Source organism: Hydra vulgaris, chromosome 09 (assembly GCF_038396675.1).
Source record: "Hydra vulgaris chromosome 09, alternate assembly HydraT2T_AEP".
In the NCBI taxonomy this organism is placed as follows: domain Eukaryota; kingdom Metazoa; phylum Cnidaria; class Hydrozoa; order Anthoathecata; family Hydridae; genus Hydra; species Hydra vulgaris.
The window spans coordinates 12,597,492-12,621,613 of record NC_088928.1 but is presented as its reverse complement, the minus strand read 5'-3'; the positions used below and the strand labels follow the sequence as shown (position 1 = coordinate 12,621,613).

At 28.3% G+C, this 24,122-nt stretch overlaps 1 protein-coding gene across 1 annotated transcript in view; it reads right to left on the bottom strand.

The window, feature by feature from the left end:
• The window catches only part of LOC100211664 (mitogen-activated protein kinase kinase kinase 9), a 29,985-nt gene extending 7,056 nt beyond the window's left edge, over positions 1–22,929 (bottom strand). The window contains exons 1-4 of the mRNA XM_065804761.1: positions 21,946–22,929; positions 12,218–12,392; positions 7,945–8,093; positions 7,552–7,868 (exon numbers count right to left, since the gene is read on the bottom strand). Coding sequence (XP_065660833.1) covers positions 7,552–7,868; positions 7,945–8,093; positions 12,218–12,392; positions 21,946–22,654 — 1,350 coding nt within the window. The 5' untranslated portion in view covers positions 22,655–22,929. The remainder of the gene's footprint in view (positions 1–7,551; positions 7,869–7,944; positions 8,094–12,217; positions 12,393–21,945) is intronic.
• Between the last annotated feature and the right edge of the window lie 1,193 nt (positions 22,930–24,122).

Sequence of the window (24,122 nt, the reverse complement as noted above, 5' to 3'; positions counted from 1 at the left end):
GTTCAACTGTAAAAATTAATGAATTAATTAATATTTCAGATATTTATACTCAAAAATTCTTGAAATTACTGTTCTATAACACAAAATGCAATTAAACCAAGCTTTCAAATTAAATAGATTAAAACCTCAAATGTACTCAACCTAACATCAATAGAACCAGACAAAAGAAGAGTAGTTAAATCATTTTGATACATTGAAAAGATCACCTAGTATTGGGCATCAAAATATAAAATTTTCGTATTGCTTTAAAATTAATTTAAACAAAATAGTAACTGTTAAAAACCTTAATTTTTGTAACTTTTGTAAAGTTAAGGTTTTTAATAATAACAATGGTTTTTAATAGTAATGATTATTAATAATAAAGGTATTTGATAATAATAGTTTTTAATAGTAAAGGTTTTTTATAATAATAGCTTTAATTTAATAACTTTTAATATAATAGTTTTTGAGATATACTTAGTAGCCATTTGTTATACATTCTCATCACTTCATCTTCCATTGCTAAAGTCATATCTCAATCAAAAATCTTCTATAGCTTGTGGACCAGAAAATATTCCTGTCATAGTCTTACAAAACTGTTCTCCAGAACTCTTTTTGATTCTCTCTAAACTATTTAATAAATGCTTCGCTGAGTCTTGTTTCCCTACCTGTTGGAAAACAGCATCTGTTGTTCCAGTTTTTAAAAACTCTGGAGAACATTCTGACCCTCTAATTATCGCCCAATCGGTCTTCTTTTTGTTATTAGCAAGGCCTTTGAGTCATTGATCAACAAATTTTTCACAACCCATCTTGAGTCATTTAACTTACTGTCAGACAATCAATACAGTTTTCAACCCTCTCGCTCTATGACTGACTTGCCAACTGCTGTGACTGATTTTATTAAGATTTTATTGTACATCAGATGGAGGCGGTGAGGCTAGGGCTATTGCTCTTGACATATCTAAAGCTTTCGACAAAGTCTGGCATGCTGGTCTTCTCCACAAGCTTGCTTCATATGGTGTATCTGGGAAAGTTTTTGAGATTATCAAATTATTTTTTTCTAACTGCTTTATTAAAGTCATCAAAGGCCAAAGTTAAAAAGTCATCAAAGGCCAACTCAACAAAACTCAGTTATTTACTGCAAACAATTATCGCAATACTGTCAGCGTTCCTACATTAATGAATGGCAACCCTCTCATTGAATCCTCTTCTTTATGTCTTCTTGGATTATCAGTTACTACTGACCTTTCATGGAAACCATATATTCAATCGATTGCTAAATTAGCATCTGCTAAGTTGCTTCTCTTTATCATGGTCGCCATTTTCTTACTGCTGATTCCATTCTTTACCTCTATTAACCTCTTATTTGTTTATGTATGGAACACTGTTGTTATATTTGGGCTGGTTCTTTTAGTGATGCTCTTTTTTCTTCTAGTCAAGGTCCAAAAATGCATTAAAAACATACTTGGACCCACTTTATTTGCAAAGCTTGAGCGTCATTTCTATCATGGTAAAGTTGTATCTTCAGTACATACATCGACTGACTAATAGTCTGACTCGCAATGGAGTGCTGCTACATTGACTGAGGGTTCAGCATGGGGCAGCAATCTTCTCATTCATTATTCTTCATTTTTTCTTCTTTTTCTAAAAAAGCTGTCGGATTAAATAAGCCACAAAAGTGAGCAAATGCTTATATAAATATGCTACAGTAGATAAACAAGAATGAACTTATTTAATTTAACTGTTATCATTTGCTGATAAGAATTAACTATTCTTTAAAAATAGCAAAAATTTATACACAATGACCGAACATCTTCACCAAACAAAATTTCAATAACCCTGAAATCACTACATCCAAATATATTTACAGGTGTAAACAAAGTTCATTTCTGTTCTTTATAAAATTGTGCAAGTGCATTTTTACTTTCTTTGTCATTTACTTTTATTAAATCATTGGAATATTATTGTTAATGTTGCTAAATGCAAATAAAAAATGGAGATAAATTAAATCTGACAAGCTATCTGCCAGTATCATTATTTTCAGGTTATAAGCAAAGTAATGAAACATATTATAAAAAACTACTTGTAATTAAAAAAATATCTTTTGAATAAGGAACAGGTTGGATTTACTAGTAATGCAGGTAATGAGCAAGACCCGCTGTGCGGAGACACAAGTTGAGTGCAGTACTACTAGGAATGTGATGAGGATCAAACTCAGAACTTCTTGCTTACGAAGCGAAAGTTGAAAAGATATGTCAAAATCTTTAGGTTCTATGCCTTAAAACAGATAAGGTCTGTAACTAAAAAGATATGATATTAAAATAATGCATTTTAATGATGAAGAAATTTTGTAATAACAAAGTACAATGGTTGATTGTAATAAAGAGTTTTCAAATTGGATTCCAATTACAATTGGTGTGCTGCAAGGTTTTATTTTGGGTTAATTTATGTTTAATTGTTTATATAAACGATGCTGATGACATTAATCTGATTATATTGTTAATGCTAATCAGATTGGCTTCTGATGTAATAGATCTATATAAACCAATTTCATGGTTTAAATAATGGCTATTAAAATTTAATAAAAACTAATGTAAATGCATGCATATAGAAGGCAAAAATATTAAGTTTATCTATCCACTAAGTTCATCTACCCAGTCAGATCAGGTTATCCTGCTACTGGTAACATGTAACCCAGTACAATCTGCTTCATGTCCTGCTGCCTTGTAGGATACACCTTGGTTGAGTAAAGGCTAGAGATGGTGTCTTGATAAAAATACTCATCTTGGGCAGATGTTAAATGCACCCGGCTACTGTCTGGTAAAAGGCCTCCTAGGCAAAGACTTAAGGGGTAAACAGATTCTATCTGTTGACCAGCCTCGCACTCCTTCTTCATCTATTAGGTTGGCGCAGATGTATTTTTAATACATTGTTTCCAGTTTAGGATGTTGAATGCTGGATCTTCTTGAATCAATGCATGGGTTTTGCTTGTGTCTCTGTTTTTATGACTAGGCAACTCATTCTATTATCTCCTAATGAGGGTACAGCTCTAAAACTCAGTTTTATGGTTCTGAGGCCGGCTGGTAGTCAGGTTTCCCGAACTCTGTGGTAGCTCTCAGAGAGGCTGATTCCATCAACAGCTTAAAAATATCAAAGTATTAACAGTGCCATGTTGCGCATGGATGGTGTCCCTGTTTGTACTTTTGGTGTGCATTGCCACATTTGGAGCCCTTTGTTACGGCTTAGGGTTTATTAGTAGTAATGAGGCAATTGCTTGGGCTATTAAATGGTGTTCTGAGTACTATCATGCTTTAAGTCAAGTTCTTCAATCTAATTTAAAAATGAATAAAGTATCAAAAACTATAAAACACAAAAAACCAAAATTCACTAATATTCGTGGTCTTCAAAGTAACTTTTCTTCTGTTGAGTCTTATCTCTTGCAAAGTTCACCAGACCTACTTGCTCTTTGTGAGACTAATTTGAGTTTGGCTGTCTCATCTTGTGATCTTAGTGTTGATGGTTATCTGCCTCTAATTCGTAAAGACTCCAATAGTCACATGCTTGGCCTGGGCATTTACATTCGTAAGAATTCACCCATTTGTCGTGAAACTAGGTTTGAATCCACAGACTATTCTTTCATGTGCTTTCGTTTAGCACCACGTCACTCTATTGCCTTTCTCTTTGTTCTATATCGCTCTCCTTCATCTCAAGACTGCACTCTTTTTGACATTTTTTCTGATCATATTGACCAAGCCCTCTCTCTTTATTCATCAGCTAATATAGTTGTTGTCGGTGACTTTAATGCTTACCACTCTGGATGGCTTGGCTCTAGTGTCAGTGACTCTGCAGGCATTAAAGCCCACAACTTTTGCCTTTTTCAATCCCTAACTCAAATAGTCAACTTTCCAACTCGCTTTCCTGACAACCCGAATCATCTACCTTCTCTACTCGACTTATGTCTTGTTTCTGATCCTAGTCAATGCTCAGTTTCTCCACATTCACCTTTAAGTTCTTCTGATCACAGTTTGAACTCTTTAAAACTAATATCTCATTCTTCTTCATCACCTGAATCCCCCTGGATTCTTTCCGTGATTTTCTTCGTGATGGCACTTGGGTAGAAATCTTTTTTCTTCCTATCGACAAATATGCTTCTTACATAACTTCGTGGTTTCAGGCTGGCATGGAATCTTTTATTCCCTCTTGACGATTCCAGGTCAAGCCTCACTCTCCTCCATGGTTTTCCTCACACTGTGCTGCTGCGATTGCCAATCGAAACCATTACTTCCATATTTATGAGCAAAACAATTCTCCAGAAAACAGACGTCTGTTTATTACTGCTTGAAACAATTGTAAAAAAGTTTTGTCTAACGCCGAAACCCGCTATTCTCAGGTCATGAAATCTCGTATCTCATCTCAAAAATTAGGCTCTCGTGACTTCTGGAGAATCTTTAATAATATCAATAATAAGGGCAAATTTATAATTCCACCTCTCTTGTATGGTTCAGACTTTGTAACCTCACTTAAAGACAAAGCCGAATTGTTTGCTAAAAACTTTTCATCAATATCATCTCTTGATTCCACTAGTTGCGTTCTACCTGATATTGCCAACAAACAGGCTGATCCATTCATATCACTCCAGCATCTGTATCTAAAGTGATTTCCTGCCTAGACTCTTCTACAGCTTGTGGCCCGGACAACATACCTGTTATTGTCTTGCAGAAGTGTTCTCCGGAGCTGACATCTATACTCTCAAAACTATTCAACAAGTGCTTATCAGAGTCTTGTTTTCCAGCCTGCTGGAAAGCGGCATCTGTTATTCCTATTTTCAAAAATTCTGGAGAGCAATCTGATTCGTCTAACTACCGTCCCATAAGTCTTCTTCCTATTATTAGCAAGGTTTTTGAATCTTTAATTAACAAACACTTAATTTCTCATCTTGAATCTAATAACTTACTTTCTGATCATCAATATGGAACAGTAATAATTGACAGGTTTTATCGTGCATTAGATAAAGGTGGAGAGGTTAAGGCCATTGCTCTTGACATTTCAAAAGCTAAATAAAGTTTGGCATGCTGGTCTTCTCCAGAAGCTTTCTTCTTATGGTGTGTCTGGCAACACCTTTAAGATCATTGAATCCTTCCTTTCCAATCATAGCATAAAAGTTGTCCTCGATGGACAACACTCTTCTTCTTATTCTGTAACTTCAGGGGTTCCTCAAGGTTCTATCCTTGGAGGGGGCATTTGAGATTGAAAAGGATCTCACTTCTGCTACAGCATGGGGCTCACAGTGACTGGTAAACTTTAATTCAGATAAAACTCAATTTTTTTCAGCCAATCGTTATCGCAATAATTTAGATCTTCCTATATTTATGAACGGTGATGTACTCGATGAGTCACCTACTCTTCATCTTCTAGGATTAACTCTTACTTCCAATCTTTCTTGGAAACCATATATCAAATCAGTTGCAAAATTAGCATCTGCTGAGGTTGCATCTCTTTATCGAGCTCGTCACTTTTTTACTTCGGATTCTATTCTCTATCTCTATAAATCTCAAATCCGGCCTTGTATGGAATACTGTTGCCATATCTGGGGCGAATCTTCTAATGATGCCCTTTCTCTTTTAGACAAGGTGCAAAAACGCATTGTAAACATAGTTGGACCTGCTCTTGCAGCCAACCTCCAACCATTATCACATCGTCGTAATGTTGCTTCTCTTTCTCTTTTCTACAAATACTATAATGGGCACTGCTCTAAAGAGCTAGCGTCTCTTGTGCCATCTACTAAAATTCATTCTCGTGTTACTCGTCATTCAATTAAGTGTCATCCTTTTTCTGTGACTGTTCCTACGTGCTCCAAAAATGCTTATTCGTCTAGTTTTTTTCCTCGAACATCAGTTCTTTGGAATTCGCTTCCTTCATTTTGCTTTCCTAATTCATATAATTTGCAATCTTTTAAGTTGTCCGTCAATCGTTATCTTGCTCTACAATCTTCATCTTTTCTCTTTCAGTAACTTCCAACTTTAATTAGTGGCTGCTTGCAGCCTTGTTGGAAGCGAAGATGTTTAAAAAAAAAAAAAAAAAAAGAATGGATGATCCCGTATTAAATAATAAAAAACAATCTATGATCCTAAATTAAAGTTGAGTTGGTATTCGGCAATGCCAACTCAAAAGCCGAGCTAACTTGGCTTTACTACGGCATACAACTGCTTACCTGAATTTCTAAAAGTGTAAGCATGCGAAAATAAATATATGTAAAAAATATAATATTCATTGAATATGAGTTCATAATTTATTTACTGTAATTATTTGTTTTTTAAGTTAGACAAGTTTTATTTTAAAAAAAAACTTTAATTTATTTATTTTTTCTCAACTTTTTTGTTAAGTTTTAAAATCTAACATTTATTTTATTAGGTAAAACTGTTCATTTTGATGTTCACAGCTATTTTAACATTATTTAAGATCAGAAAGTTTAATACAAAAGTTTAGTCTTAATATAATCATGTTATTATGAAAACATGTAGAGAAAAAAAAATTGTTTAAAAAACATTGTTAAGGAACATCTTGAACTTTCTTTAAATTGAAAAATAGTACAGATTTTTTTATTAGAGCAATTAAAAATAAGAAATGCTACAGTGTTGTAAGCAATGGCTCACCATATTTGTTCTTAGCAAAAAAGCTTTTTTTTTTTTTTGATTATGCGATAAAAAGCGATAAAAAATTGCATTGAATTGCATACAATTTTCCTTGATGAAAATTGGCTTGCAATAAATCATTAGCAGGCTAACCCTGATGCAAAAAACCCCATCACAACCAAACTAAATATTGCAATCGTAAACCCCAATTCCTTACCTAAAAATATCAAAATTCAAAAGAAAAGTATCAAATTGACATACTATGTCAATAACTAATTAAGATGTCGTAAAATTCTTCAGGGTCAAATGACAGTTCCTTTTGGTTCCAGTTTATTTTTAGGCCTAATATCAAAATTTACAGCATAATTGAATTGCGATAACGTCAGTGCTTTCAGTGTTGCAAAAAGAAAACTGAACAAGTCGTAATACACAGAACTGTTATTGAAAAATAAGGGTTTAAATCCTAAGGTTTTCAAACAAATGATTTCGGAGAAGTGACTTTAATTTGGTATAAAATTAGATATTTATAATTAAAACTAGACTATTCAGAGCTTTTAAAAATTGTAACAATAAAAATTGTCACCAGTCATAAAAACCTTTTCAGACCATATTTTATTTTCTCATACACATGGAGTATAATGTATACAAATATCTTAAAATTGAGTGAAGCTAAGAAAATAACTCTTTTTACTATCATTTCCAAAAAAGAAAGTGCTGCGGAACCCCATAACAGTGTTAAAGTCCAAAAAACCTTGGAACTTTGTGATAATGATGCACAATAAACACATTCTGTATTCAATTCATAAACTTGCTATATACATACATAAAGTTTAATTACATAAAGCTACATTCCTTAGATAATTATTGTTCAAAGTTATGCTCTTATAAAGCAACTTACTTAATAAACTTTATGTTATAAGATTTATTTTATAATACACACCTGAACAGCAATGACAATTTCACGCTCAAGCAACATTCTTTCTCTTTCCTGCAACTCTTGTTCTTTTGATTTTAAATGTTCTTCTAGACGCCTTTGATCAATTTCAATTTTTATAAGCTCCTCTTCACGACTAGATATTTCTTTTTCTCGCTCCTTTAATTCCTCAAATATAAGCTCTATCTCACCTTTCCATTTGTCTTGAAGTGTCCGAAATGAATCAATAGCGGTATGGGGAAAATCTGAGCGCGCAATTTTTTCTAAAGAACTAAGAATATCTGGAAATCTAGGTCGATCATGTGGATCAGGTTTCCAACAACCTATGAATAAAAATTTAAACATTTATATTATTACAAACATTTATACTATTGCAAGACATCAAAAAGCATTTTTAACCTTCCATAAGAAGAGCAAAGCCATGAGGACATGTTGCTGGAATCGGTAAGGTTAACTTATTCATGGCAACTCCATATGCCACTGCTAAGTTTTCAATGCCATGATATGGAATCTGACCAGTAAGTAACTCCCAAAGTACAACACCATAACTAAAGAAAAATATCTAGAAAATTGATGTTGCATGTTAAATTATTTAACCTTTATACTCAAAACTTTCAAACATTAAAAAAAAATTAATTGAAAATTTTTTTTTTTTATAAAATACGGTAACAATACATGTAGCAGAGAGTTATTTTTTGTTGTAGTTTTTGTTTTTTATATTTTTGAGATAAGAACTGTCTTCTTCAAATTTCCTTATAATCTCTATATTTAAAAATTTTTTAAGAACAAAAGTATTATTACTATTAGATCATAATGACAGTCTATTTGAGCCATACAATTATCATTTTTAATCTAATTAATTATAATATTATCATATCAAATATTCAAAAAATTGATACTTCACTTATAATGAATTACGAAATTATTTTAGAATTTTAAGGTGACCATAAAGTTTCATTAGAATTATAAGGTGACCATAAAGTTTCATTAGAATTTTAAGGTGACCATAAAGTTTCATTAGAATTTTAAGGTGACCATAAAGTTTCATTAGAATTTTAAGGTGACCATAAAGTTTCTAATCATAGCAACCTAACTAGTTATTAACTATTTTATCAATTCAAAAAAATTATTTTTGACTAATTGTTGCATTTTTACAAAACTTTTGAATGTTTTTAATAAAATGACTATTATATTTGAAGTTTTAATATAATTTGCTTTGATTGAGGCCCATTTATCTATGATAATAGAAACTTTTTTTTTTTTTTTTTGAGGGGGGGGGGGGGATAATATTAAGGACTCATTAAATATTAAAGGGTCAAAATGTTTTTTAAATCATAAAATTTGTAAACCTAGTGTTGTTTTTTTATAACATAGGAGTGCCAGTAAATATTTCTCACAAATGTTGATTTAAGTGATATGGTGTTTGAACTAAATGAACTAGAATCTAAGTAATACATATATATATATACCATAAAATTTAAACTTCATGTTTTTTAAAAAAAAACAAAAAAAACTGATATAGCTAAACAAAGAGTTGTTTAGAGCCATTTTTTACCACAAACTGTGAATTTAAATCAACTATTGGAATATATATACATATATATATATATATATATATATATATATATATATATATATATATATATATATATATATATATATATATATATATATATATATATATATATACATATACATATATGTATATATATATGTATATATATATATATATATATATATATATATATATATATATATATATATATATATATATATATATATATATTATATATATATATATATATATATATATGTATATATGCCTTGTTTTAAATAATGCAATGGCTTAATGTGAATTTGATGTCATAAAATTCTCTTTATTTTTAAAGACATTAACCTTTTTCCATTACTGCAATAATATTAATTACCGCAAATGTTATTTAACTTCATTTTTATTATTACTATAAGGAAATGTTTTTATTTTTTTATTTTTATATTAAATAATTAAATTTAATATCACATTTTTAAAAATGTTTGATATTACTAAATTTATTTCTTTTCTCAACATTTGCATAAATGAATTAAAATATGTTAAATTTTTGAAATATGAAATGAATTTCTAATTGCAGTTTTGCAACTACAAATGATTTTTTATTAAAAAAAATTTGAGTAACAAATAAAAAAATTACGTTAATTTATTTACTTTATTTATTAAAAGTTTATTATTTTATTAAAAATTTTGTTGTGAAAGCAAAGATTGTTTTTTTAAACACCATTTATTAAAATTATATCGCAGTATATATCGTTTACTAAAAAATAATCGCTGCGATTTATATTGCTTTATAAAAAAAAATTAAACTTATGTTTAGTGCAAAATTTTGATCCAGTCGTTTAAATTTAATTTTGAGTAAAAAAAAATGTTTAGGAAGGAAAACCGAAAAAACAATTGCGATAAAAATAAGTTAATTTTTTTTTAAGAATAAATTAAATTTAAATACTGAACAATATTTAGTAATATTTTAAAATAAATTTGACAGTTAAGTTAAACCCAAGTATTAACTTTAATTTTAATAAACTTAAATATATCTTTTAAATCAAAATTAAATTATATATTTTTTTATCAGAATAAAATTATATATTTTTATTAAATTAGTTTTAGATTAAACCATATATATTTTTTATGAGAATTAAATTATATCATTATGATCTTTGCTTCAAGGTTTAAGTATTAGCGTTTTTCAAGCACTTGTAGACTAAAACATCCGCTGATGACACTAATATTATGTTAATTATATCTATATAATGGAGGTTTCATTATGCACCCGCACGTTACAGACTCCATTAAACTAATACTAAGGCACGTTAAAGTTTAATGACAATCTTTATTGTTTACTAATGACTGTGTATTTTTCTATATAAAATAAGACAAACTAGTATATAAAAACCTAGTATATTTCTATTCTCTCCAAATTGTTTAAAGTTCGAATATGGATTGTATTTTGCAGGACAAAAAAGTTACTTTAAAAACTTTTAAATCTTGGGACTTTACCAATGCTTTTCGAATTGAAACTATCACAGAAAAAGAGAAGACTTATGCTATTAAAATCATATGTAACTTGCGTGATCTTCATCAAAATAAAACTTTATCCAAAACGAATGGTGCCTTGAGGACAGCTGCCCTACAGTACATAAGTGGCACTAGTATATAAATGGCACTAAAATATTTTAACATGTTAGTATATTTTATTAAAGTTGGTATATAAATAAAATTAAATATTTTTCAATAAATAAATTAAATTTTTTCTTTACAAAGATTACCTCATAATCATTCTCCTTATTTTTATTTTACTACTAAATTAAATTGCTTGCAAACGAAAAAAAGAGAGTTTAGTAATTATAAGTAGAATGAAAATACTTTGAGTTTGATTATAAGTTAAGGAACTTAATTTTTAATGAACAAATTTTCACGAATGTTTATTATAAACAGATATGATTCAAATTATTAAATATACTTATATTGAATAAGTTGAGAATTTTTTTAAGTTGGCAAGATTAAAATGATGCGTAGAAGTATTTAAAAAGTTATTTGTTTTAAAAATAATTAACAAAAGAGTTTGCATAATTAAGATATTTAATTTAATTTTTTTTTTAATTTAACAAAATTCATAAAAAATAAATATAATAAAATAAAAAATTTAATCATTAAAAACTATTCTTCTGTATAGCTGTGTTTCTTTGTGATTTGTTTAAATGTAAAACATTTTTATGATAACGTAAAATATTTATGCATTAAATTCCTGGCAAACGCATTCTAACTATATATCAAAAATTTCCTTAAAACAGACATTAAACTTATTTATATTTTATATAAACGCAAGTAAAAATGCTAAGCAACATAAATTTAAAAAATACTCAAAAACTTAAATTATTCTTTGCTAGTCAAAACAAAATCGCTGTTTAAATAATTAATAGGGGTTCTTGTTTATCGATATGTTAATTTTTTTTGTTAACTCCCGAAATTTTTAAAAACAAAAAATCATTATTTTTTATTTATTCAATAACGATTCAGTAACAATAATTATTCAAAAACTAATTTCAGAAATAATGTAAATATATATATATATATATATATATATATATATATATATATATATATATATATATATATTTATTTTTTACTAAATAATATTGAACTAAAATTAACATTTGAATATCAATTGAAAACATAACAAACCTTTCATAATATATCTTATATTTCATAATATAACATTCACAACGTCTATAAATTGTTTTCCTTATTTGAGTTAATTGTTCAATTGAACTAGTTTGTGGTTATTTATTGTGGTAATTAATGTCTATAAAAAAATAAAGATAATTTTATGACGCCAAATATAGCGTTAAGCTAATGCATTAAGCATTTTTCATTTAAAACAAGGCCTGATATATATATACATATTTATATATATATATATATATATATATATATATATATATATATATATATATGTATATATATGTATATATATTATTATGTATATATATATATATATATATATATATATATATATATATATATATATATTTTTATAAGTTATTTTAGATTAGAAACCAATATAAAAAAAATTTATTGAAAGCAGTGTTCTATCAAAGAAATTCGAAATGTTAACATCACCTCCATACATCACTTGCTTTTGAAAACATTGAGCTTCTTATAACTTCCGGGGCCATCCAAGGATATGTTCCAGCTGTACTCATCTTTGTTGTATGATTCATTTCCCTTGCTAGACCAAAGTCTGTAATTTTTAGTATACTTTTAGAAAGAGAATCTTCAATCTGGTTGATCAAGACTAACATAAAAAAAAAGAAGATCAAAAGTGGTAAATTCAAAAAAATACATTTTAGAGATATTTGTGTATACAAAAAGAAAAAGAAAGAAATACATTTAAAGGTAATGTGTATATAAAAAGGAACATTTTAATCAAAATTTAATTAAAATCAGTCTTCTCTGTTTGAAATTTAATGCCAGCGCACAATAAAAGCGCTGGCAGGATGGTCATTTTTAAGCCTGTGCAATTTTAAAAACTTATTTTTTTCTGCTATTTAAATTAAAATAAAAACAGCAAAAAGAATGCTTTAAATAAATACTAGATAATATAATTAAAAAGAAAAAATTGGTAAAAATGCCATTTTTCATAAAAGAAATTGACAAAAAAGTTTTGTTGAAATTTAAAACAAAACGCTTTTATTTTTTTGGCAAGCGCTCTTTTATATGCTTGCCAAAGTTTTTGCGGGCGTGGGCAAAACTTGAGCACTAAAAGCGCTGGCTAAATGGAGAAGACTGCAAAATCCCTTAATTTATTTTAATCTTTCTACATTTCTATCATTATTTTTTATTTGAATTTTTGATTGATTTGAAACAACTATTTAAAATCAAAATTGATTAACCTACTTTGAAACTTCATATTTACTTATTATTAACAACTGATATTAAATATTAAACTCATTTTTAAATCAAATTTTTATAAAAACTAATAAGGAAATAGTAATGAAATATTTCAGAATATATTATGAACTTTGCCTTTTTGAATAAATCTTTGGAATATAGCTAAAAACAATAAATATATATTTATCTTATACTGCTGATATAGGTGAGCAGTGTGATGTCATACTGAAATAACCTGCTGCTGGGGGCTTCAGTACATATATCGACCGACAAATAGCCTGACTATCAGTGGAGTGCTGCTACATCGACTGAGGGTTTGGGGTGGGCAGCAATTATTTCATTCATTATTCTTCGTTTTCTTCTTTTTCTAAAAAAGCGGTATCGATTTAGATGCGGTCTTGTTGGGAAGTTCACGCAGAGAAATTTTATCCAAAATGCTGAATGGTTCTTGAGATACTGTAATCTTAATATTGACCTGGTTTGCTTAAAATGTTTTCACGGCATTTAAAAAAATCTTAAATTAACAAGGGAAAAATTATGAAAATAAGGATTTAGAACTTTTTTTGATTCAAAATGAATGAATGAATTCAAATAGTACACTTAAAACGTGTATTTGCTTTATTTAAGTTTTTAGCAAATTGTGTAGTTTATAAAAAATTCAGTAGAAAAACAACATTTGTTTGTAAATTTTAATTGGAATAAAATTCACAATATCTATAAGCGCAAAACATTATAGTCAAAAAGGAGACTAAAACAGTAAGAATTATTTAAAACTTATTTTTTACATTTAGCTTTAAAATTTAAATATGTTATTAATATATAATTTTTCAATTTGTATTTTCTAAAACATAATATATATTTTTCCAATGCACAGAATGACATCTTTTTTTAAAGGAAATCTTTCAATACCCAAGAAGAAACTCTGCAAACCTTGTAAATAAAAAATAGAAGATCTTACAGATAAAAAACAAAGTCAGGGTGAACAAGATTAAGATTTTGTAATATCATCATTCAAAGTAACAAGATAGGAAATCAACAAGAATATCTCTTCTAAAATCTCACTTAAAATTTATACTCTCAGAAGGGAAGCAAAAGGTTGCTTTATTAATCAAATGTTAAAAAGTAACTAGATATTCCCTAGAAAAAAATGTGTAATGAAACAAATGGCATCAAAAAGAACCTTAATGAGAATTAAGGAACCTGAGAACCTTAATAAAATCTCAACTTATCATATCCACATTAAAATAATGTTAAATATTGGAAAAAATTGAACCTTGATAAAATCTTAAATAATCTTAACTTATAATACCCACATTAAAAATAATGTTTCAAAAGCTGTCTAAATTACAATTATTCACTGATGGTTGTCCATGACTGTAGAAAATTGTAAAGGCTTGGACAAGCCAGAGAAAATTTTGAAAATAAAGAAAAAGTAAAATAATAACAGAAGAATAAAATTTTCATACAGAGATGTCCTATATATTAACTAAATCCTGAGTTAAAATAAAATTTTCATACAACTGTCTATATACATCAACTAAATCCTTAGTTGATGTATGCTCTTCTCTGTATTTCAGTATGACATTACCAGTTATGTTTTTTAGACATATATTATATATATTATGTGTGTAATGACATTTTTAAAGTTTTAATTCAACTAGACAATGCAAATCCATACATCATCGGTGTTAAAGTCATGAAAAAGTGTGACACTTTGAAAAAACTTCATAATATGAAAATAGTTCATCCCGAAACTTAAAACTTGAAAGTCTTATTTTGTTAACTATTTTATTATCTTCAAATTCAAAAATCTTCTTAAACACTTTTAGCTACAACCTTTAGTTTCTAAGACATTTGCATTTTTTCTATCAGAGGCTGAAGTTTATAGAAAGATCATCCTTTTAGACAATGCAGAAAAAATTATTAATATTTTTTTTTCTTCCTTTATTTTAATATTAACTTCACTTTGGTTCTTTTTTGTCAGCAAGTTTTTTTACTTTTTTTTAGAATGTGAATAACTCTGAAAATGAATTCTCCTTATCAATCGACTTTTAAATTGATTGACAAATTTGGTTCCTGTTCAGTAGAGTTATTACCTATTTATTTAAGATTTACTTTGTGAGTTCATTTTTTTAGCTTCCTCTTTATTTAAGACAAAATTTAAATTGAATATAAAAATCTTTGAGCAAAAAAAAAAAAAAATTATTGATTTGAAAGAAAAACAAACTATTTGATTAGGTAAATGACTCATTCCATTTAGTTTAAGACCTCCCTTGAAAAAGAGAGTTTCAACGAAAAGAAAAAGGACATCCAGGTTAAATGGGAGGTCTTGATGTTAAATTCTCAAAAATAGAAGAGCAATGAACTTATTTTATTAAATTAAAATTTTTAATTTATTACTTTAATAGTCATACATACTTTTTACTAAGAATTTTCCTCTTTTTTTTTCTTTTTTTACTACCGCATTAAAACATTATAAACATTAGTAATACAGTAAGAAGAGCTCATTAGAAATAAAGGAAATAAGCAAGTTATAAATGAAAGACTATTAGTATTATTAGTTAAGTGTGCTATATCAAATAGAGATAACAGTTCAAATATTATCAGGTACATTAGAATTTTTTAAACATGACCCAAAGCAACTTGCATTAAATAAAAGTGTAATTTGAATATGCAGACAATTAAAAAAAAAACTAAACTTATTCAAAGTAGATTTTTTTCAATTCAAATTTAGAAGGTGCAGTCCACAGGATAGAAAATTACTACCAAAAAATGTCAAAAATGCAGCAATTTTGATCAGCTGTGGAGATGAAGAATAATTAATAGGAGTTCCATTACTAGACAATAGTGCATGAAATATTGTCGCAAAAACTGTATTTGGAGCAGTTGAACAGTATCTCCCATGTTCCACCACATTTTGGAAATAGTAAGACTAATTACTAAATGTAAAATGGAAGAAACAAATATCCCTTAACTGGATATTTTAAAAAGATTTAAAAGTGAATGGTCTAACATAATAGTTATACAAAAAAACAAGATAAAAAAACCGCAAGTTAAAGCGGTAGATTTTATACAGAATAAAAAATGTCCATAGCTTTTTTTATATGACTTATCAATGTGTAATTGCTGTTTCTCTAAACTTATTACTTTTTTTAAATCATTAGTGAAATTTAAACATTGTTGAAAAGTCAAGAATAACAAGTCGAGTTAAGAAACTTCCATGTTTTATGGTTTATATTAGCTTATTAGATTTGATTATTATTTATTAAATTTAATAATATACTATAATTAACCACAGTTAATTTATGTAAGTAGCTTTAAAATGTTTTGAAAAACTGTCAAGTAGTAAAAAGCATGAATCATATGTAGAATTCACCATTTGCAGCACCTATGGCATGTTAAGTTTAAAGAATAGGACACTCAAAGAATATATGAATAAGGATGGGGCATTCAATGAATACGTGAGGAAAGTTATAATTAATTAAATTAGTTGCGTAACAACATTATAAACAATTAGGTTGCAACTGTGAGTTTAGTTGCAACATAAACTATCAAGTTGCAACTGTGAGTTGAGAAACAACATTATAAATTATTAAGTTGCATTTATGAGTTAAGTGACAATATTATAAATTATTAAGTTGCAATTGTGAGTTGAATTACAACATAAATTGTTAAGTTGCAACTGTGAGTTAAGTAACAACATTATCAAGTTGCAACTGTGAGTAGAATAACAACAAAATTAGTAAGTTGCAACTGTGATTGATATTGTATTGAAAATTTGAGTAGTAACATAATAAACTATTAAGTTGCAATTGTGATTTGAGTGGCAATATTATAAATTATTATGTCGCAACTGTTAATTAAGCAACAATATTATAAATAATTAAGTTGCAACTGTGAGTTAAGTTACAACATAAATAATTAAGTTGAAACTATGTGATGAGTAGCAATATTATATTTTAATAAGTTGCAACTGTAAAAAACGTTAGTAACAGACTTTGGATCTAAAATAGCCTATTAGGTAAAAGTTAAAAGATTTTGTAAACTTTTGTGCATTCTTAAATGCTTATCCTTAAATAAAAATAGTAGTTTTACAGCATATAAAATATTTTGTAAGATATGAGGTATAAATGCTTCTGATGAATCTGCTGTTGCTACAGCTCTTTTAAAAATGGCTAGGACTTGCAGTGATATTATATTGACACCACTAAAAATATAAAATGAATGACAAATGTATAAAATTTTTTTTTTTTTTATGATATGCGCAAAAATCATTGGAGGATATAAAATACTGCTGCATTCGCATGAGGTTTTTTGCATACTAATACTTTATTAATGAAGCAATAATCTTGCAGCAAAACATGTTTTCTGCAAACCATGATAGATAATCAATGCAAGCTCAACATTTAGTTTCTGCATTTTTATATTTAGAATCATAATAATTTTTTAAAATTAACATAATAATTGTTTAAAGTTTTTTTGTTACACAGTTAAAAATATATATTATCTCATAAACCTGCCTTTTATTCCCTTTAGAATTGTGTTATTCCTATTAAATCTTATGATCCCGAATAGTCAGAACCAATTGAATTACATACTGAACCAAATAGTCTGAACCAATTGAATTACATACCATTAAATCTTATAATCCCAAATAGTCAGAACCATTGAATTACATATCATAATGGAAACTGACAAATATGAAAAAAACTTAAAAGAATCACTCATTCTTGATATGCTTGCCTGAGATTATCCATAAAAACGGTGAAAAACAAACTTCAAAAATTATTAAGACTGAAAAAAACAGGCTCATTATTTTGGACCGTCATTGCGAGAGCAAAAAGCAACAATCAAATAAATAAAATTATAGAATTACTAAAAATTGTTTGATTTTATACATTTTGATTTTATACTGCAACATCATGAAGAGTTAGTTGAAAAAAAGTTACTAGTACCACAAGTAATAATTTTTACTTGTACTAGAAACAATAACAGTATTATTTCAAGTGAGTTAAATAATATCAGATTGGAATAAAAAAGATTTACTTTAATGAAACAATCTTTTATTAACCCTAAACGGCGAAATTTAAAGCATAGTTATACATACGCAACCTGCGTATGTATAACTATGCTTTAAATTATTAAAATAGTCTTCTATAAAAGTACAATTTTCTTTTATTTTTAGGCAAACAAATTAGGGATACTATGACATCTTTCAATTCAAAATTCTTTTACGGAAGGAAGAAAGGAGTTGCTGCGCCAATTCCAATTGACTCTGATCCTGATGACAGCTCATCCTCTGATGAATCAGAAAATGAAGCTGAACCTACAATTCCTTTTAAAGCGTTAGAACAAGATTCAGACTCTTCCGGTAAGCATAAATTAATTTACTTCAATGACACAAATTAATTAATTTCCGCATTATTTACCTATCATAGGCCTATTTCTGAATATAGAAACATTTACTTATAAATGGTATTTTTTTCTGTGTAAATGATTTAGAAGTTACAGAAGAAAGTGAAACCAAAGATCCAGATGAACCTGATGAACAAAATGGTCCCACTGCCGCTGCCACATCGAATGGTCCTAGAGGTAATCGACCCCAAATTTAGAGAAAAAAGGATCCAAGATGAAATACCCACTATCAATGTTCCATTCACTGGAAAACTATATGAAGGTCAGCCCGTAAAAGAACCAATTCAATATTTTTCGTGTTATATTGGATGATAAAATTTTATCAAACATTGTTGTAGAGTCAAATCGTTGTGCCCTACAATGTGATATAAATAGGCCTCTAGATGTAAATGAAAAGAAAATTGAGCAGTTCTTGGGAATAATTTGGCATAGCTCGGTTGAATAGATTACCTAGTTGCAATGTGCCAAATGATAAGGAACTCAAAAAGAAAGAGAGAGGTGCGTCTGTTATTCATACAACTCTCTTCAATGATGTTGAGGTGCAAGCAATAAAGTGGTATGATAACTGTGGGGTAATGTTAGTTTCTACTTATGCTGGTATAGCACCCCTTGGCAAAATAAGTCGTTATGACAGAATGACTAAAAGAAGAGTAGATGTTGATTGTCCGGATGTTGTGAAACTTTACAACAAGTGTATGGGAGGAGTGGACCTGCTAGACATGCTCATTGCCCTTTATAGAAATCCAAGAAGGATCAAAGAAATGGTATCATCGGATAATTTTTCATTTACTTGACACCATAATCATTCAAACATGGAACACATACAGGCGAGACGCAAGACTTAGCGGAATAACGGATCCTAGAAAGATTATAAAACTTCAAACATTTAAATATCAAATAGCCCTGTGTCTTACTCGTGAAAACAAAGTTCCAACCAAGCGAGGTAGACCATCAATTGATGTTGATGAGCTTCAGAGAGCAAAGGTTTCTAAGGGAGGTGGAGGAGCTGCAACTAAAATTCCTCCTAAACCTATTCGAAATGATCAATTTGGTCATTGGCCAATTGTAACAACAAGAGGGAGATGCAGATTTCTAAGTTGTAAGGCAGCGCCAGTAATCAAGTGCATTAAGTGCGATGCTCATCTTTGTCTTAATTCAACATCTAACTGTTTCATGAAATTTAATGGAGTATAACCTAATGTATTATAAATATTTTTATAAAACAGACCTATAAAAAGCTTGTTTTAGAAAAAGAATTTCAAACTACAGTATTATAATTTACCTAGTCAATATATACTGTATTTGTTACTAGACAGTTTGAGCTAGTTCAAATATCACGAGTGCTTGAAGGAATCAATATTTTTTTAATTATTTATCTAGTCAATATGAATTGTTGTTCAAATTTTTTTTGCAATTTTGTTACAAATAAAATTAATTTTCAGAACCAACTATGATGTTTTGCATAATTTAGTTTTTATAACTGAATAAATAATTACTGCAACTAGTGTCAATAAAAATATATGAATTTACTAATTTTTTATTTTCCAAATTTTTATATATTTTTTTCCTTTTCTGCTCATTGTGACAAAAAAGTCATGCACCCAAATTCTCGCGCCCCCCAAAAAAAATTTTTTATATGTTTGTTTGCTTTTTAGGGACTGTTTAAAGTTAATTTCAAGACTCATAATTTTTCTCTTCTAGTTACAAAAATAGCGCGGTTAAGGTTTAAATGGAGAAATCATTATAATATGTAATTTGTAATAATATAATATGTAATTGACATTCTCTTTAAATTTGCACTACTGAGTCTAATTGTCATTTTTTTTTAAATCACACTGAAAAAAATTAGCATTTATTGAGAATTATAAAAAGTTGAAGTAAAAAAAATTAGATTAAAAAGAACTTTTATTTCTAATTTTTCTTAACTTAATTAAAACTTTATTTTACATTTTCAACAATACATGTTGAAGAACTATTGGTATAGAATACATAAAAATAAAACCTAAATTCTTTAGTAAAATTATTTGTGAAATAACTGAGACAACTGATATTTTGCAAAAACTTGTGATAATATCAATTAATAATAATTGATAATAAATAAAAACATCCTGTTTATCTAAAATTAAAGCATTAAAGGTAACAAATTTTCAAATATAAATACAAACTAGAAATTTTAATCTTGAACTTGAGAAAAAAGTTAAAACTTGAACTTGAGAAAAATTTTGTAACTAACACACTGTAGATTATTAACATAAATTGTAAAATGGTTTTTTGTTTTTTTAAACAAACTTACTGCTAACAAGGCTGCAAGCAACCGCTAATTAAGTTAAGAGTTAACAGAAAACAAACATAGTTGAAGAAAGCCATTAAGAGAAGACTTAAAAAAATGTAAACTGTATGAACAAGGTAGAGTTGAACAAGGTCAAAAGAAGCAAGGCCAAGGTCACACGTTACAAGGCCAAGGTTAAGGACTAAGAACTCTGGATCAAGATGGCCACTTAAATTTGAAAATGAAATTTCATAACTTTTCTTTGACTCTTTATAAACTTTCACGATAAGTTACTATTTTAAAATATCCAGTGCTTGCCATGCGCTTAGCTGTAGCTACCGATTCACTAAAAAATATGCAGACCAAAAACTGATTACTAGAAAGTTCCAAAATTATGTCTAAAAAAAAATCTTCATATCTTTTTCAAAAAAAGCTTAGGCTAGACATACTAGTACAGTTTGTAAATATCTTAATAATATCACTCAAATATAAAAAATAAAAATCATTTTAAAAAGCTCCATGAATTTTCCATGACTTTTAACAAAAATTTAAGAATTCCATGACTTCTTTTATGACCAATTGAAACTTCATGACTATTATGACCAGTGGCCATCCTGATGAATCTTGGAAACATAAAGACTGGAGAGAATTCATAAGTGCCATTATTTGTGGAAAAAAACTAGAATTTTTTTTTGATAGCTTATTTAAAAGCAACCATGGTAGTATTTAAAGAAAAAAGAAAGAGTTGCGACTTCACAATATTAAGACAAAGGCTCAAACTGGTTAGACAACGTTAACAACAAATTTTTGGACTTTGTCTAAAAGAGAAAAGGCCTTATTAGAGGAACCAGCCCAATAAAAACAAAAGTATTCTCTAGAAAAAATAAAATCATGAAGTAAGAAAAATCATAAAATACAATGAAGTAATGCAATATAAGCAGATCCTCAATTTGCAATGAATTTTATATATAGTTTCCATAAGAGAACAGTAGAGAATGATAATTGCAGACTTAAAGTAGAAGACTCAGTAAGACCATTGTCATTTATCAACAAAATTGTGATAATTATTAGTAGTAAACAACTTTATGCTTGCGCTAAAGCCACTGCAAGTGATAAGATGTCACAGAAGAGAAATCTGATTCAAGATCGGGTGCCTGTTATAATCAATCAAAAATTGATAACTTATACAACGTTAAACATACATAACAAATATAATATTAAGCGAAACAAGCATAACATTAAACAAGAAAATTAAAACAATCATGGTGCTTACTATTGCTTGATTTTAAATCTCTGTGAATAACTTGCAAAAAAGCTTCATTGTGTAAGTATTGCATTCCTTGAGCTATTTGCAATGCCCAATCTAATAAAACTTCAGGTGGTAATTTTTTGGATTGTAAAATTCTATTTAAAGCACCTCCTCTAGCAAATTCCATAACTAAACATAGGTTAGGAGGTTTACGACAAACAGCTAGTAAGGCAACAATATTTGGATGAGATAACATAGTAAACATTCTAGCTTCTTTTTCTACATTAGCAACAGCTACATCAGGATCATCTCCAGCATCTATCCTAGCTACTTTTACAGCACATTCTTTTTTTTCCCAAAAGGCTCTGTAAACTCTTCCAAAACCCCCAACTCCTATTAGCTGTTTCAAATCTAGCTCTTCAAAATCTATTTCAGGAATTCTACGATTGTCTATAGGTGTTCTAAAAGAACTGTGTTTTTGAATAATATTTTTATTTTGTTCCTCTAAAATAACATAATTTGCTGGAAAGACTCCCACTAGATTTTGTCCATGCCTTCGACCAACCCACCACCCATCATCCCCACTAATTTCTTTATCTTTAGAAAGTACTTCAATAACATCTCCAACTCTTAATGTAAGCTCATCTTCCTCCTTAGCATCGTAAAAGTATATAGCAGTTCCATATTCAAACTTATCTGGATTTACAGAATCAGCGTTATCCTTCCGCATCATTTGAATAAACTCTTTTTTGTTAAAACAAAATTTGAACACTGTAAGGAGTTTTATATGTCAACACCTCAAATCTTTTATCCATGAACAGACAAATCTTTATATTTTACTCTTTATACAATTTTTTGTACAAAAAAACTAGTGATTACATCCAAAAGGCTTTTATTTTCTCTGAGTTAACGAGAATGTTTTTTTAAGTAGTAACTATATTCATATTTAGTCTCGTCCACTTCAGAAGAGTGTGTGCGTATTTTTTTAACAAAAACAGTTTATTCTTTATGGAATAATAACTTTAATTAAACTATATATTATAACTAATATTATTAATAGATTTTATATTTATCTATATATATACTATATATATAGAAAATAATGAATTATACGCAACAATCATAACCAAATATTGGAAACAACTTTGAGCTCGTTTTATATAAAACTTTCGGCACAATACAATTGATTGAAATATTTTTCGTGTGAATGTTTTCATCATTAGAATTCGAAGATTTGTTTGTACAAAAATGGCCATTACGAACGGAGATAATCAGCGAGAAAAGAACTAATATACTTTTTGTTTATCTCCCTAAAAGTAAGCTAAGAAAAATTTATTCGGAATGGCCTCAAGCATAAAATTTCTACAGCTAAATTTTTTCAAAAAAGGTGCCACAGTTTTGCATAATATAAACTAATTATCTTTAGTATCCTATTTTTTCAATGTCTTATATGTGAGCTCCAAACTGTTTTATTTTAAATTTGAGTTTTAACTGATACCTTTTGATAATAAAACAAAGAATTAAAGTATCAGTTAAAATTTATTACATTAAATTTTATTTTTAAAATTTTTTTATCACGAACAAATAACTTAAGACCACACGATATTTAAAAAAAAATTCTGAGAATGAAATTTTTTGAATTTATGAGAAAAAAGTATAAAATTATTGCCCCAAACAGCATAACACTTGAGACTAATGTTGGGGCAACGTTAACCTATCACTTTCAACGATGTTCTGATGATACCTAACGTAGTGTGTGGTTTGAGTATGAGTCCCGTACAAGGGCTCGCTTTTATTTGAGATATGTAACTTTCATCTAGAGACAACGAGATTTACAAGGGTCACTAAAGTAATTTAAAAAAAAAGGATTTAAATTAAAAAAATGAGAAGTTAGTTTGCCATTAATTTTTAATTAACTTATGTGCAGCCTTTCCAATATAACTTAAATTTGGAACGTTAAAATGGTTTTAAATTTTATATTTTGGTGGGTGGAAGGCAAGTATTTTTCCTGAGCTCATGTGCATTTAAGCATTATGAGTTTAAAAAAATCTAATGAGTCAGTAACAAAACTGATCAAATAACATAAGGTACAAGTGCGTGTATGTGAGCGAGTTTTAAACAGTTTAAAATGTGCTAAACATTTCTCGGAATCACTTGTTAATTTTTGGCATCAGCATTTCGTTTTTCGGATAAGTATAGAT